Below are 17727 nucleotides of genomic sequence, written 5' to 3' on the forward strand. Positions count from 1 at the left end.
TACAAAACAAAAAATTAAATAAATTACATGTACTGTACTTGATGCAAGAAACTTAATTTATACCTTGCAGCAAAGTGTAAAGGAGATTGATTTTCATTGTTTTTTAAATTTATAATAGCCCCCAGATAGAGAAGGCTCTGTATAGTCTTCAAATGACCATTTAAAGATGCATAATGCATAGGAGTACACCCCGAAAAGTCCTTTTCGTTCAGCAAATCCATCAATTCAGAAGTATTCTGAAAGATCAAGTGAAATGTTTTCATGTTCATAAATTCAAAAATATTAAATATTAGACTGTATACCTTTATTATGTCATTACAAATATCACTCAAACATCCTCCACTGAGTACAACATGGTGTAACAAATTTCTGTTTCCATTATCGTGATCGCTGATACTAGCACCCATTTTTAGTAATATTTTAACGGTATTCCAAGCTCCTCTAGCAGCAGCTAACAGTAATACTGATCTGCCTTCTTTATCTGGTGCAGTAATATCGGCTCCCTGTAAAATTCAGTTTCATAAATCGTTGAAAATTCTTAATAACGTACAAGGTGAACCGCAGTTTGATATAATGACGCTTGAAAAATTCATAACATACGAATATGAACTTACGAGTTAGAGTGTAAGAAATTTATAGCTATATTATATGGTTAGAGCGAAACAAATTTGGAAAAAATATACCTATTTGTCCAAAAATTAAGCAGAAACACGCCTACTCAATTCAACTGCCACTTTCCGGATCAATTAACGTTGTGATTTCAATTTCCTCAACAAGTCTTTCATACTTCGTATATTATAAATTTCATAAAGGACGACATATATTTATTAAAGAATTTTTCACATACGTTTGCTTTTTACATAATTTTTCCAACTCTCTGCGGTTCACTTTGCATATTTATCATTAAAACAAAACAGCATTATACCTCAGTAATTAAATATTCCACTAAATCTTGATGATCAAACATAGCAGCACAGTGTAAAGGTGTCATCTTCTGTGCATCAGAGATCGATAAACAAGATGATTTTTGCTCGTTTTGTGATTCGAACATTAATTTAACGATCTCCATAGCACCTTGTGCACATGCTAAATGCACAGGAGTCGAAAGGTCATGCTGTTGAGTACTTATAACAGCTCCACTTTCCAAACAAAGTTTTACTGCCTAGAATGTACAATTTTCAACTAACGAATACAATTTATGTCAGAATAAATTTATAAAAATTCATTTTATTAACTTTATTTACGATATAGCACGAACTATATAAGATTATATAGTAAAACATAACCGCTATTTCTATTGTGTTATAAGAGACGCTCAGTAATCACCTTAGTTAAGAGAAAAGCGCTATATTATATATATATATATATATATATATATTGTGTGTGTGTGTGTGTGTGTGTGTGTGTGTAACTAGTAAAATTGGATACTTTTAATAAATATAAAAAGCAAATTTTAAATTATAAGAATTATAATATAAAACAAATATATAAATATTAATATTGTAAAGAGATAAAATATGCTTTTGAGTGTGGTGTAAGTTAGAAAAATTTATAAATGTATTGTTAATCGAGTTCTACAACTACACTCTTGATTTCACGAAAGAAGTTTCTTGCCCAAACACAAATATTCACACGAGAATGCCCAAATAATAGTTCCACAAAGACCCATCCTGCCAGAAGAATAACAACCAAAAATTTTCTTTTAATAATCTGAAACCGTGCTGTAAACTTTGTTGCTGCTTCGAACACAATAAAGTGCTATAAATTAATACACAAATTAATGTTTTATTATTATAGTTCATGTAATAATTTATAATAATAGATATTAAACTGTTAAATAACTTAACACAAAATATACAACTGTAAAATTGTCATAGGCGTTATACGATTTGCAAATTTGTATTATATTACGTAAAGGATGAATGAGTATCGGTATGCTTAATTGTCGTAGTGCACTTGCGATGTCTCTGACGTATAAAGCCTTGGAAGGATATCATATAAGGGTGCACTTGCGATGTCTCTGACGTGTAAAGCCTTGGATATATTGAAGGAACTTGTGAATACGCTGTTTATAATGTAACTTTAACTTGCAAAACTTGTGTAGGGGAGACCGGGGCTAGTTGTCACAGTTTTTAGTCATTTCTAGTTTTAGGGTCTATAATATCAATTTATTTAGGTTTAAGTGAAAATGTGTACACCTACATATCTTTTGATTTGGTTTATAATAAATATATGAACATTCAATAATTTTTTGTCATAGTTATTAATTTTTTTATAAAACTGTTTACGGGGTATGTTGTCACAGGTAGCCTAAGTTTCACATTTCCTGAGTTTTATGTTAAATTAAGTTTTATTGTGTTAAATTATGCCTAATATGACATTTACTTGTATCAATTCTATAAAGAAAATAGACTACTGATTTATTATTTATTCTGCGAAAGACACTTAACTCAAATCTTTACATATCGTCTTCAGAGTCACAGTTGTAACAAACATATAATGGATTTATAATACATCCGTACATAGCTCGTGAGACCAATTATTACATCTGGTGCACTGAATCCATTTTTCCTCGGATCGGCTATAACTCTCACCATGAACCAAACAGAAGGTCTCTTCTTCCTCTTCTGATGAGTCAGTCTTTTCTTTATTTTACTAGAGGCAGCCTTGTGTCTTCAAGACGCTTTTCTTTTAACCTCTGCGGTTTTAGAATTTTTTCGTGCCTCCAACTTGTCTTTCTCAGGAGTGTCTGTCAATATAGCAGACTTGAATTTTCTTCTGTTTTGACGGTTACCCTTTCTTCCTCCTGCCTTTGGTATTGGCCAAATAACCTCCGGAGAAATTACTGAACATGACGGGCTTAGCAGCTACTAAGGTTTTCGCATTTGGTGGAATATCAGATAGACTAGAAGTCGAAGGTATGTTCGGATTTGAAGTTTCTGCACATGTACTGGTTAGTAATTTATTTATTATAAATGAATCTGTATGAGTTGCTGAATCTTGTGTTATTTGATCGTTCTATGAAAATGTTTTCGGCTGCAGATGCAGGGCTGTTCGAATCTTGACGATCTGTGACATAGCTTGGAAGAAAGTCTTGATCGGTGAAAATATCTCTGTTGAATGGATAAATTCCAGACACGCGAAATCCAGATATTATATTATTTGGCACAACTGCTAATGGAAGTGCTAAAGAGGCGATACCAGGAATTTCCCTGGATTAGTCTTCATCCACGAAGCACATGCAGAGTTGATAAATTTTTTAAAGGAACCGAAGACACCCCGGTCTAGAGGCTGAGCTTGTGGCTGCAGTGTGGGGGAAAAGATAAAATAACGACACCGTTGTCTTTTAAGAAATTTAATCCGGGAATTGAGAGATGAGACTCGTGGTTATCAAGCAATAACAGTATAGGCCTTTCTTTTGTACATACATTTAGTAGTTTCAACGAGATGCTTCAAAAATATTAGAAATTGCTCCTCTTTCATCCAGCCGGATGGGTTTGCTGTTCCAATAGAACCTGGAGGAGAATTTTGCAGAATGTGGTCTTTAAAGTGTACTCGAGGAAACACAAATAAAGGCGGAATGCTGTTTCCAGAAGCAGATACTGCAAGAGCCATAGTTACTAGTTTTCCCCTTTCAGGTGAGGTGATAGAACCAATCTGACGAAATCCTTTTCTAGCAACAACACGATCAGGACGTTGCACTGTAGTTATTCCAGTTTCATCCACATTGTAAATGTCATCGGGGCGGAAATGGTAACGCTCAAATAAAATTCCTAAATTTGTGAGAAAGGCATCGACATTTGTCTTATTGAAACTTGTGGCTCTAGATAGACTGGTGGCTTGGGGTATTCGTATCGATAGTCTAGGATGCCTCTTTAGGGATCCTGTAAACCAATCAGAGCCTGCCATTAGGGTATCACTCCAGATTTGAGGAAACGGTTTGTTAAGCGCTGTTGCATAGTCATATGCTAATTTACGTACTTGTTTTGGCGTTAACCCAAAATAAATATCGGAAGCTTTTTTTATATATTTTTCCAACTCCAACTCCTCATCACTGGTAAAGACTTGTCTGCTCTTTTTATAACCCATTTGAACCGTAGAGCTTCCAGAATCAAGTTTTTCGTCGTCAGTTATTTTTTTATTTTTTATTTTTTTTGTTGCAGAATCTTGCTAAAGTTCTGTAATGGATATTGTATTCCTCTGCAGCATTCCTGATGGAAATTGGCTGAACATCATTTTTAACTGCTTTGACAGCTCTTAGTAAAACGTCTTCAGGTGGGGCATTTCTATCAGTTTTCTTTTTATAACTTCGTACCATCTGGATAAAGAGAAGAACAAACTAATTGGAGTAATGTTTTCCCCTTTCTAATTTTAAAACTATAATGTATGATGATAAAAAATCGTCAACCGCTTTCCTTCTCTTTTAATAAAAAGATTGTACACAAAACGGGGTAAATTGTCACAGTGACAAGTTGCCCCGTTCGATGTGTGACAATTTGCTCCAAATGAACTTTCTTAACAAATCAGTTCATAGTTTTTAATTTCAAAATAGAAAATTCGATTGCTCATAATGTATATATACATTAAGAACCCACCTAATAGGAAATACAGTTGTTACTCACATTTAACTAATTGCAAGTTTTCAAACGGCACAAAACATGACATCAAAATTTAGGCGACTTGCCGTAAATCTTTTAACCGCTAATTAACGGAATGCAACGGATATTATTCGAATTTTGTAATGACGTAGGTGAGCGGGAAACGAATCTACTCCTAGATGACGTGACCGTTCAGTTTTGATTATATAGGCGATATTTGCACTGTGACAACATGCCCCTTGTGACAACTAGCCCCGGTCTCCCCTATGTATAGGTATGTTTTAAATCAAAATATTTTTATAAATCTTTAAAAACTTATGTATTTTTTATATATGTGTTGTATACTCTTTTAATATTTTAGTTAACTGAGGAGGGGCTTAGGAGCCCGAAACGTGTATATTTTCACACGTATCAACTAAATAAAAGATGAGAAAAACCGTCAAGTGTATTAATTTATAGCACTTTATTGTGTTCGAAGCAGCAACCAAAAATTTAATTGATTGGGCAAGATGCTTCTTTGTGAAACCAGTACTTGGATATCCATTTAGCACTAACTATGTATAGTATATACTACTCGTATACACATTATATGCATATGAAAACTAGAAAAATGTACTTTAATGTCTCCAGCATGTACAGCAGAATGTAGAGGTACGTTTCCATCAGCATCATAACACTTCATCATGTCTTCTTTAGCATAACCTCTTGATTGACCTTAAAAAGTGTGTATTAAATCGTATAATTAAACTTGTTACAGATAACAATTATCAACGTAATTGAGTCATTACTGATTAAAAACCATTATAGATAGATAAGTGTTATTAAGAGTAACTTATAATTTAATAATTGTTTTACCCCAATCCAAAAGGGCTTTCAGTGCATTAGCAGATGCATTCTTAGCAGCTTCATGTATTGGATAATAACCATTATCACAAGCAATCCTGGGGCAACAAGCTGTTTGGCTCAGCTTTTAAATAAATGAATTTAAAAAATTAGAAATAATTTAAGTTTAAAATATAAAATTTTAAATAATATATTTACCAATATTCGTATACATTCGGCTCTATCAAAAATTGCGGCTATATGAAGCGCTGTTCGTCCATGTCTACCACGAACTGTGGTTCCTATCCCTTCTTTATGCTTAACTAACTCCTAAAATATAAAATTTCATTAAAAAACGCAAAATAAATACTAAATATTTATAAAATAATATATCATAGACACGTGAACAACCCTAAAATCAGTGAACTGTATTTTGTTTTAAGTATTCCAGATACACCTATGAACATAAATTATAAGTTTAAAATATAAAATTGATACAATTTGACTACAGAAATTTAATGTAGTTAACTGGCTTTCGGACCACTCTTAAGGTTATCAAAAGCAATAATAAAATTTTAGTAGTAAATTAAGAAAATTAAGCTTTTTAATGACCCAAAACACTTTGTATAGAATTTCAAAGTTTACATTGCAATTATTATATAAAATTACATTTTATAATGATAAAATTATTATTAAACGAGTAACAAATTAATTACTAATTACAAATAATCAATTGATAAATTGAAACGTTTAAATGATAAATAATCAACTATAAAAAATTTCTGATAGGCAGGTAGTCGCGATTCGTACCTGTCCAACGGGCTGATCACGTGAAATTTCTCGAGTTTTTTCACGTGTCTAACACTTAAATAGGAGTCAGTTTCCATAGAAAGTTTTCCCGGATGGCAGATCGTCCATGTGATGCATTTCATTTGTTTTCATCACTCAATTCTTTTGTCTCGTGTAGACCTTAGATTCTATTATTATTTCTTGAATCCTACTATTTCCCCTCTAAATTAGTAGGATCTAAGATATTATTTTTCCTTTAAAGTAGTAGATGCAAGTACTATTTAAATTAATAAAAGTAACTGTGAAAGATATAAAGTAAAAGAGTAGGTCTTAGACTCTATTATTTTTTTTTATACCTTATAAATCCTTCAGATCTAAGTGAAAAGTCCCATTACATTAGGTTTCAGATATATAAATATGTATTTGTTTATTTATACTTAAGCCTTATGGCTAATCACCGTACTAATTCCTATAGATTCAATTGCGATTACGTTCCTAGAAAACAGGACAATTCGTGTAACATATAATCATATTAGATCATTTAATTACACACATAATTACGTATTACATAATTTTCGTAAGAATAATCTGCAGAATATTGTTATAACAAGAATAAAAATCTTCGCATAACCTGCACCAATGTACTGTATACCCCCGCCTATGGTAGCAGCCAATGTTCATAATTGCAATTTAAAAAATTGTCTTAGGTCTATATTATGCTTTATTGAATAACCCTAAAGTGATTTCAGAGATAATTCACAGATTAAAACACAAATGTAATGCAGGCGCAGACGTTCGTCGACTTTCAAAGGTCTGCAAAACTTTGTTCGAAACATATTTTGCTCAATTTCAAGATTTTGCAGCATCATTTTGTAATTTAAAAATGCAAAAAATTTTACCCGAAAAAAGAAAAAAAACGTAGATTTAAATTTAAAAAATTTGAACCGCAAAATGGGAATTGTTGATCCCATCACATGGTTTAATTTGTTGATGCGAGATGAGATCGTGTTGCAAGAAGTACCGAATCCAGACTTTTTTATCAATTCTCTTATTTTCTTCTGCAGAATATAATTCTCATGAAATTCTATGAAGATATTCCTTGAATAATTTTAAATTTTATTGAAAATCATTAGCTGACCACAGTGTCAAATCCATTGTTATCGCTCATAATTCACGAAGATGTAAACAACATCTTTATGAAGATTTACGATTATTTATATCTGTTTATCTATTATTATTCAAGTTTTATCTCTTTTAATCTATTTAGAATTAAGAAAAAGTGAATAGATCAATGGTTTCTACAAGATGAGCCACACGATGCGACTTATGCGATCATGTTGCAACAACTCTTAAAACCAAATGATTCTTATTTTATTGTGTAGAATTATACTCATAATATTCATGCAGAATATTAGTCTTTAATGTAAATTTTCAATCCATAATCGAGTCTATTTGTTATCCTTGGCAATCCATGTAGATATTGAAGATAATTAATATGGTAATTTAAGATTTTTGATGCTTATTATTATTGACTAGTAAAAGCACTTACCTCAAGTATTCTCACTTTATTATACTCTGTAGCGAGATGAATTGGTGCTTTCAAATCATTGTTGAGGAGAGTTGAATCTGCATCGTACTTAAGAAGACATTTCAAGGTCTCGTAAGAATCATTCAAAACTGCTACGTGTAGTGCAGTATTTCCTTGACTGTCTTTCATGTCAATACCTGCAAATAACACAAAATATACGTAAATTGAATCATATAAATTCATATACACTGATAAAGAAAATCAATAATTGGATGCCGGAGAGTTTAACGATACAAATGACCAAAGAGAAAGGTTGAATCTAAGAATCCTTCTATTTTGATCCAAGAGAGCATCAGGATTCTTAGTATTTTTCAGAATATTGATAGTTGAAATATTAAAGAACAAGGGAAAAATTAAGAAATGGGTGAAAAAAGCACTGTTGAAAGGGATGTTGTAATATGTTAGTTGAAATTCTTGGCTTTAACTTATCAAAATTCTGTCTATTATATACGGAAGAAGAAAAGGGCATGATTTGAATGTAATGAAAAGAGTTATTGAAGAAGAAAGAAATAAAATACGAAATATGGAGGAAAGAAGTGAAGAAGGGAAAGACGGGATACGAATAAAAAAGAGGGGAAAGATTGAAGAAGGACAGAATGAAAATAAAAGGAAAGGAATAGGATAAGATGGAATAAGCCGTAAATTGAAATAGTGAGATGCTAAAATACATGCAGATATTAAACATAATTAAATGTGAAAAAAGAAGCAACTTAAATCACTCACCTCCATGACGCTCTATGATGAATTCCACGATGCCAACATGATTTTTAGCGGCAGCATGATGTAAAGCCGTTTGGCCGTGTTTGTCCTTAAATTCTATTCTGCTTACGTCTTCAAAATAAAATTTTTGGAATTCTCGTATCGATCCACTTTCTGCTAACTACAAGAAAAATTCACAATATAATTTTGATACGTTGTTTCAAAAAAATTTCTTAATTAAACAGTAATATTTTAAATTCGAAATGAAGTGAAGAACTGAAGAAGGGACATATAAAGGAGAAAAAGGAGTAAAAAGAGGATAGAAAGAAAACAGAAAAAAATGTGAAAAAGAGCAAGAAAAGGATCCGAAGAACAGAGAAAATAGGATATGAAAGAAGAGAAGCTAAAAGAAGTACAGAACCATAATATGAAGAAAGAGACAGGAACTGAAGGAGTAACAGAATATGAAGGAGCTGTATAAAGGAGATGCATGAAAGAAATTTAATTCTGTTACGGAGAGCGTTAATTCTTCCTTCATACGAACTAAATAATCACAATACGAAGACAACAAGCAGAATAAAATGAAAATGATAATTGAAAAGAAAAAGGAACAGGCTATGAATAATACCAGAGTCATAGATGAAAATGGATAGGATGCTGATGTACACATCAAACTTGACATTCTTAGATATGAAAAAAATAAAAATATAAATCAAAAAATGTAATGTTATGAAATATTCTTATTTAACTTTTTAAAGTTAAGAAGACAATGTAAGTAATGTTACATTGAAAGATGGTAAACCAAAATGTAATTATTATATTAAAAATTGATTATAAATTTACTCTACATTCTGGAAGAGAATATGAAATTCTAGCTCTTGGCGGTATATTTCTGTAACCGTATTACTAATCTTAATCCTTCTGATAAAAGTACTATTTTTTGATATCCTTAATGTGTTCTTATACGTTATTTACGCTACTTCCTGTAATGTATATATTATCTTTGTTGATAAACTGAATTTTTCTTCGTTTCTACTAATGTAATTTATAAAAAAAATATATACATAAAAATGTTTGTTTAATTTTTATACAAATATATTTAATTTTTATATAAAAATTATTCTTTAATTTTAATAAAGAAACGAATGTAAAAGTTTTAAAATTATAAGAAAATAGTTTTTAGGAACTTTTAATGTTTAAATAAATAATAAAAATTTAAAAATTTATTTTAAACTTGTAATAATTAATAAAAATGTTGTTATTATTATTATTTCAATATTATTAAAAATTTAAACATAAATAATGTAATTTCAATAAAATTTACTAGAGATGTTTTTATACAATTTATCATTTAAAATTTATTAATTATTTGAATTTTCATTCTTAAATTTAAATATATTCAGTAGAATTTTAATTATTTAATAAAAATGTGCGACTAAAAATAAACGAGAAATTTATGATCTGAATCATGTCGCATGTTCATCTTCGTGTTTATTAACCATCTTTATAATTCGCTTATAAACTGGTTTAAAGTTTATTTAAATCAATCAGCATACATCTTATAAATTGCTCTTAGTAATAAACAGTTTATCAATATAAAATTTAGTTTTCATCCTTTGTACTTACAGAAATGAACTCACGTGCTGTACATTTCAGTTATTTTATACATAATTTATTAATTATTTAATAAAATATTTACATATTTTCATGTGAAAAAAACATTTTCATAGTAAAATAAATAATTCTGTTTATTTTATCTCATACGTTGCGCTTCTGCCCCGGTAAAGCGTGCTTTGCCTTCAAAGCTTAGTCATAATACGAATATAATATATCGGTTTTGACTTAACATTTCGTTTAATATTAAACTTAGATTAGTAATTATATTAATAGTTTAAATTTATAACAATAAAATAAAATATCTATCAAACTAAGTAAATTTTAATTATATAAAAACAAACTGAATAATAATATACCGATTAATAATATGGAAAGTTTCATTTCATTAACAATTTTCATAAATAAGGTAAAAATATTAACAAAAATAAAGTCTAAAATAATCAATCAATCAATCAATTCTTTATTGTACTAAGGAAAAAAATCCTTGTTACAGGGGGGTTATTTAAACATGAAAGAAACCTGTAATATCTTATTGTACATCATATGTTAGTTTAGTTATTACACATAAATTGATAAATTCTAAAATAATTTACAAATAAAATAATATTTAAACAAATTTATTTTCAACAGTATATAGTTAATATTTACGCTCAAAATCTTTATTTTTAAAGCATTAAATAATTACATATTAATACAGTTTTTAAGCATTTTCACGTAAATATATGTATCATTGATAACAGCATTAAACATATATTTAAAGAATTGTTGTGGTAATAAAGTTATAAACATCAAGCTGATGACAGAATAATCTCACTGAAAATAAATTTTACATTACATTTCTTCCTTTAAATAAAAATTATACTAAATTTATTATTTCTAGTAAATTATACGGCTTACAAACTGTGTATTCACTTTTAAAATTACTCTATATAAGATGAGAGCAAACATGATATTCATATTCAGATTCCATCGTCTTCTTATTTTTTGTATACATATGAACGATGAACAATTTAAATTTATAAGCAAAACTAATATATTTTAATCAAGTACTTTAAAGATAACAGTATTTATCTCTAATTATGTATTACTAAATATGGTAAAGGGTATTTTTAATGTAAAAATTTCGTTTTTATGATTGAAAAGAAGTCAATTAATGAAAAAAGTCGACCAAGCTTTTGTATGAAATGCAATTATCGAGAAAACTTGATGAAAAATGATGTTTGCTTTTAAGTACTGGCGTTGATTTATGTTTCTTCATCCATTGATTTTTATAATAGTTCTAAGAAGATAAAAATTTCTAATGAAAATACCATATAATGTCACAATTTCTCAGATGGTTTGATGCTACTCTATATAAAAACTATGATTTATTTAGAGAAATTCTTGGATGTTTTATGTTAAAAAATCTTTAAAAATGCATGATTAACTTTGTTTTAATCCTTTAAAATTTATTTAAAAAATTGTTTTTCGTATCTTTATGCAACTATCAACACTTATAAGATCAATGAAGAGGAAGAAAAGCTAATATAAGGTGACAATTTTTCAAATAGTTTTCATAGAGTAACATTAAATCCTAATTAATTTCTTGGAATTCTTAGCTTTTATAAATCTTATAAAATAAGCAATTTTCCTTGCTTTAAGCTCTGAAAATTGATTTTACAAATGTAAATTTACATATTTTTTTTTACAAATATATGCATCTTTCGAGGCTTACAGGATTAACAGATGAAGATAGAGGTAGTGATAATTTGATTATAGAAATTGCTATACTTATCAAAATAAAGCTTTGTTTACTAAATTAAATCTATTAAATATTAAATAATTTTTAGAAGAATTATAAAATTAAAAATTAAAAAAAAATAATCAACAGTCTATTATAATTTATCCATTTTCGTGTTTAAAATATATGAAGATGAAGAATAGGCACTAACTTTTGAAAAATATTTTCTATAAAAAAACATTTGATTATTCAATACAATATTCAAATTCTCGTGAATTAATAGAATATTGTGAATTAAAAAATTTTGACAAATTATATTTCAAATTTCCAGTTTTAGAATACAAAAAATACAGTTTTGATCTTTCTGGGAGTCGCGATCTACTTGTTGGTAACTTAAGTTAGTATAGATTCTTCTACAAAATTTTTATTGATATAATATTTAAAGGAGTAAACATTACTCAATATTTAATTTAGATTTACCATAAACATGCACATTTTGCAAAATATGTCAAAAATGTTAAGCATAAGCAACCTAGAAAGATAGTTATTCAATAAATTATCCTTCAACTACTGTCAATATATAAAGGTCCAATTTTCTGTATAAAAGTCTTTGATTCTTAGCTTATTTGATTTATTTACCTACTTATTTGATTACTTTGAATATTTTAATCATAAATCTTTATATTAATCTTATTTTATAATTGTATTTACTATTAAACTAACAAAAAAGAATGTAATTCTTTGGTTAAATGATAAAAATATAGATAAAATTCTCTCAGAAAACAAGCATAGAAAGAAATATTATAACAATATAGGCGTATAAATGCGATCATAAATGAGAAATTAAGCAAAACTCCAGGATAAATTCGCATTCTTCTACAAGTATCGTCTTAGAAAGGTTGATTTTGTTCAAATTAAAACGGTTATAAACATGTAAATTTTAAATACTTAAAGATTTTTAACGTATATTTAACTAATTTAATGTAAAAGTATATAAATAATCTTTAAAATTTGTTACAATTTGCATGCAAAGTATCAGAATTCCTTGCTTATGATGTTGCAACTTTATTTTAAACAGATATACTTTAAATATAAAAATATTGTTATTATATAGAAAAAACTGTAAAAAATTAATTTATATAATTATAAAATTTTATAAAATATTTAACATAAAATATATAAAAACATTTAAATTTTCTATAATTGTATTTAATGGTTAATTGTACGATTGTCTTAATTTTAATGGGATCCTAGTGATTAGTAAACAGGAATTCAAGGAAATTTCTTTAATTAAACGTCAAAAGCTTACATTTCTGTTAAATCATTTATTAAATAAAGTCATAAGTTTTATTTTATTAAAATAATTATAAAATGTTTTATAATATAAAGCAAAATAATACTATATAACTGATATTAATAGCTCGCGATCTACAGGTTGATTTAAAAATGACAATTCTTTATATTAATATCATAATTATATGAAAACTATAGTAAAATTTTTATATAATAATTTTGTTATAACCTTCTATAGATACGTGCAAAATTTTATATGTATTTGATTGTTTTAATTAAAATTGTGCTCATTAATATGATCACGTAAACTTCAACTTACAGGAAATTATATTGAAACCATTTCTTTACATCCACAACTCAATTTTATCATTTTAAATTTTAAATATTAAATATTTTAGCATTTTAAGCTTAATAAAACCTTACTTTAAATAAAATATCTATTAAAACTTAATATTTTAATGTATTTTTTGTGTAAAGTTCGTGATAAAACTCATATAAACCGCATCAAATTGCAGATATATTTAAAGATCATTCCTAAAATAACATTTAATTTCACAAGCATTTATTTACATTTTTAGCGAATAAACCTCAAAATATTCGCCCAAAATACAATTTCTGCAGTTCTCCACACACTTAAATAAGCAAAAAAGAAATAAAACTGATAAAGATATATAAATATTTGACCGAATTTTGGATAAAAATTCATACAAGATATGAAAAAAAGAAATTCTTACATAAATCAACTTTTCTTCATCATCTTCATTGACCATCAAAGCAAAATCAATCTTTTTCTCTTGTTTGATGATAGGAGAAATGGAGAAAACTGGTGATACGCGAGATCCTAAATTCCTATTCTGCTTCAACTTATTGCTTACTTCATTCAACATACTTCAATAAATGCAGGACACTTCTCTTACTTCAAACACGAATCAGCCTGTTGATCAGGCAACTTCACTTACCTTTTATGTGCGCACACTCTTAACATTATCACCAACTCGCCCTATTGGCGAACGTATTATGTATACTTTTAATGCGGTCTGTCTGAAAATTATTTACTTTTATGTATAAAATATTGAAAATTTTCACTTCATTTAACTCTTTGGAGGGTGTTAATTGTATATTTTTTATCGATTTTTATAATTCTTTACTTTAAAAAATAAATTAACCTTCTCCATACATTGATTACTACTACACGCATGATAACAATCGATACCGTTCAAAGAAAGTGACTTTTTTTTGTCTCTTTCGAGCCTTTTTATCAAAAATAATCGAATTTTTTAAGTTGAGAATATTTTATTATATATAAAAATACAAAAATGTAGAGATTTTTGCAGTTTTTAAAGAAAATTAAATAAAAAAAACCTGCGTGTAATATACCATTTTCCATATATTTTTCTTCAAAATTTCAAGATTTAAATTAAATTTCATGATCTACAGGGGTTAATGTATGTTAACCCCTGTAGCAATCGTTTTTTCGTGTATTAAACTGCAAAAATTTCAGAAATTTTTACAAATTGTTTGCGAAATTTTAGTGTTTTTTTTACATTTAAAAGAAATCTGCGTGTAATCTAGGGTTTTTATATATTTATCTTGAAAAATGTAGGATTTAAATTAAAGGTCATGACTTTTCGAAAGTGGCACGATTCATAGAAGATGGTTTTATCTTTAATAGACGTGATAATAAACGTTTCTTGACTATAAATGGCGTAGACATCTTGTAAGAGTTTTATATATGAAGTGATGATCGTGATCGACATCACAATATTGAATTATTGAATCTGGGTCAGATATTTTATCACTATGATCCAAAAAGTTAGATACAATCTTTACTTGATTTTAGAATAATTAAATATATTTTGAAGGAATTATTTAATTATTATTTATTTAAATTACTTTATTTTTATTTGTGATTTTACCCCCAATTTTATTCATGAATACAAGAAAAGAATACGAGGAAAGCTTTTAATTTGAATTAAGAAAAAAAGTTGATATTTAGATGAATTTTAGCTAAAATTATGAAGAAAGTTAAACTAATTGAAGAAGAAAACACAGTTGAATAACAATTAAACAATAAGGAACAGCTGAAGCAATGGCGTGCAGTCCATGGAAGCCGTGGAAGCGCCGCTTCCTTTGTATTTTCTAAAATATAAATACATATTGAGCGATTATTTTCATAAACAAGTTCTTATAACTTTCTTTCATGTCAACGTATCTATTTTAGAATTAAAATAAATAAACTGTTTATTTTTGTCATTTCCAGTATTTTTTTTATTATTTTTGTGGAGAAACAGCTTCCCTATAATCAAATGTCACCGCATGCCACTAAGCTGAACAACACATAAATGGAGTAAACAGAACAAGAAAATAACATATTAAAGCAAATAAACAAAATAGATTGACTAAACAATATATAAGATACGTGAAAAAAAAAACGTTAGAAAGCTACAGAACAGAATTAACAAAGAAAACAAAAAAATAAAACATCAAAAAGTAAACATAATAGACAAACAGAGAAAGAAAAAATACATAAACTAAGTGAGCAGCACAAACTATGTGAGCAACATACAAATGAAGCGAGAAACATGCAAACCAAGAAGTAACAAAAACCAAGTGAGCATCAGACAAGTCAAATGTGCAACACAAACCAAATGAGCTAAGCGTGTAAACATAAGAGAAAATAATGTAAAGCCAGCGAATATAATATATAAACAAAATAAGAGAATAACATACAAAAAATGAAAAAGAAACAAGGAAACAAGCAGAAAAGTAATGAACAAAAGAAAAACACAATACAAGAAATAAATGAACAAAACAATTTGAATCAAAACAAAAAACTTATTTTAAAAAATAAAGTAACGAGTAAATGAAGTTGAGGTTTAAAAGATACAAAATAACCATAAACAAGACTAGAAACAATATTTAAAGCAAGTGAAGACACACAAAAATATGACAAAAAACACACAAGAAAAAGGTGAAACAAGCAGAATTTTAAGTGTAAACAATTTAAAAATTTAATTAATAATTAACAATTAAAATTTTCAAAAAAATCATTAAAAATATCAAAAACAAAGAGATAAATAATGAATTTGTAGAGGAAGTAAGGTTTAAAATAATGTTATGACCTATCGGATGAGACAATTGACTTCGATGAGTCAATAAAGGGTCAAAATGACTTGAGTCAACATTTATCAACCGGAAATTGGCCAATTCTATCGATTTTCTCATAATTGATACTTTTAGAACTTAGCTCAAATCATTCAAATTTACTTTAACTAATTCGGACAGTCGCCTTGTTTATTGTTCAAAATTTTATTTTAAATGGGGATAAAAATGACGGTTACATAATATATATTTACCGTTTTGCGTAATGTTAATTAAGTTATATAGATTTTAACGGTTAAAATTTTAAAATAAAGCACGCATAAAACATACAATTTCGACGTGACGTGTGGTGATATCGCATCGCGTGGTATCGAAACTTTTTTTTAATCTTTAAATTGAACAGGAACACAGTATTTTCAACGTCAGTAATTATAATTTTAATGCGTGCAATGCCTGTATTGCCCGTATTGCATGCATTATCTGTAAAGACTATATTGCATGACTTACCTGAAATAACTATTTTGCCTGAAGTGCCTATAATGGACGTATTGCCTTTATTGCTTGTAATGCCTATATTGCATGTATTGGTTGCGTTATATGAATTGCCTGAAAATTACCTGCATATCTGTAATAACTGTATTGCTTGTAAATTATTTGTAATTCTTGCATTGTTTGTAATACCTATAATGCTTCTATCGCTCGTTGTTTCATTGCTTTTATACGCATCTAATATCTGCACTATTTGTAATATTTGTAATGCCTATAACAGCAATAGATAATAAGCATTATAGTATAAATAACATATTTTTACAAATTACACTCCGATAAGTTTATGTTGAGACTAAAGTTTATCTACGTTATTTTAGAATATACGATTGGTAGAGTGACAATAATTAAGAGTTTGACAAATGAAGAATATTTCATTTGTAAGAAGAGACAATTACTGTTGACAAAGACTTGAAAAGTTCATCATAAAGTCATCACTTGAAAGCTTTTGTCACATGCCAGACGCGAAATGTCAAAAACTAGGAACCATTTAATGGGTTCGAATTCAAATTGACGTAACAGTATTTGAAATGAAATCGTCAATGATCCATAAAAGTTGGATGCATTTATGCGATAATTTGGACACATTCATCTTCCGTTATTACTGGAAACTTTGATCATTGCGTGAATACCCTCCGTCGATATGCTGTGGAATAGAAAATCCAACAATAAAATTGAAGCACACCAATGGAAGCATCTGTTGGTGTGCTTCCATTTGATTATTGGATATATACCCCCATGCATTCATTCGATCAATAAATGAATATCGTCATTAAAAAAGCTTTCATTTGATCATTTGATCATTAGATAAATATCATCCATAGACATGATATATTTGATCATTGAACTCTTCGTTGACATGTTTCCATTTAATCATTGAATGGATATGATTCCATTTAATCATTGGATTAACACCCTTACAGCATTAATACATAAGCTTTAATTTAATTATT

At 28.2% G+C, this 17727-nt stretch overlaps 1 protein-coding gene across 1 annotated transcript in view; it reads right to left on the reverse strand.

Moving 5' to 3' along the window:
• Window positions 1–17727, reverse strand: part of LOC136970155 (transient receptor potential cation channel subfamily A member 1-like) — a 41740-nt gene that overhangs the window by 17945 nt on the left and 6068 nt on the right. Inside the window, 8 exon segments of the mRNA XM_067264560.1 lie at window positions 64–236; window positions 303–503; window positions 926–1162; window positions 5215–5312; window positions 5454–5565; window positions 5640–5750; window positions 7759–7934; window positions 8521–8677. Coding sequence (XP_067120661.1) covers window positions 64–236; window positions 303–503; window positions 926–1162; window positions 5215–5312; window positions 5454–5565; window positions 5640–5750; window positions 7759–7934; window positions 8521–8677 — 1265 coding nt within the window.

Source organism: Centruroides vittatus, unplaced genomic scaffold, assembly GCF_030686945.1.
Source record: "Centruroides vittatus isolate TY-2023 unplaced genomic scaffold, ASM3068694v2 contig_19, whole genome shotgun sequence".
Classification (NCBI taxonomy): domain Eukaryota; kingdom Metazoa; phylum Arthropoda; class Arachnida; order Scorpiones; family Buthidae; genus Centruroides; species Centruroides vittatus.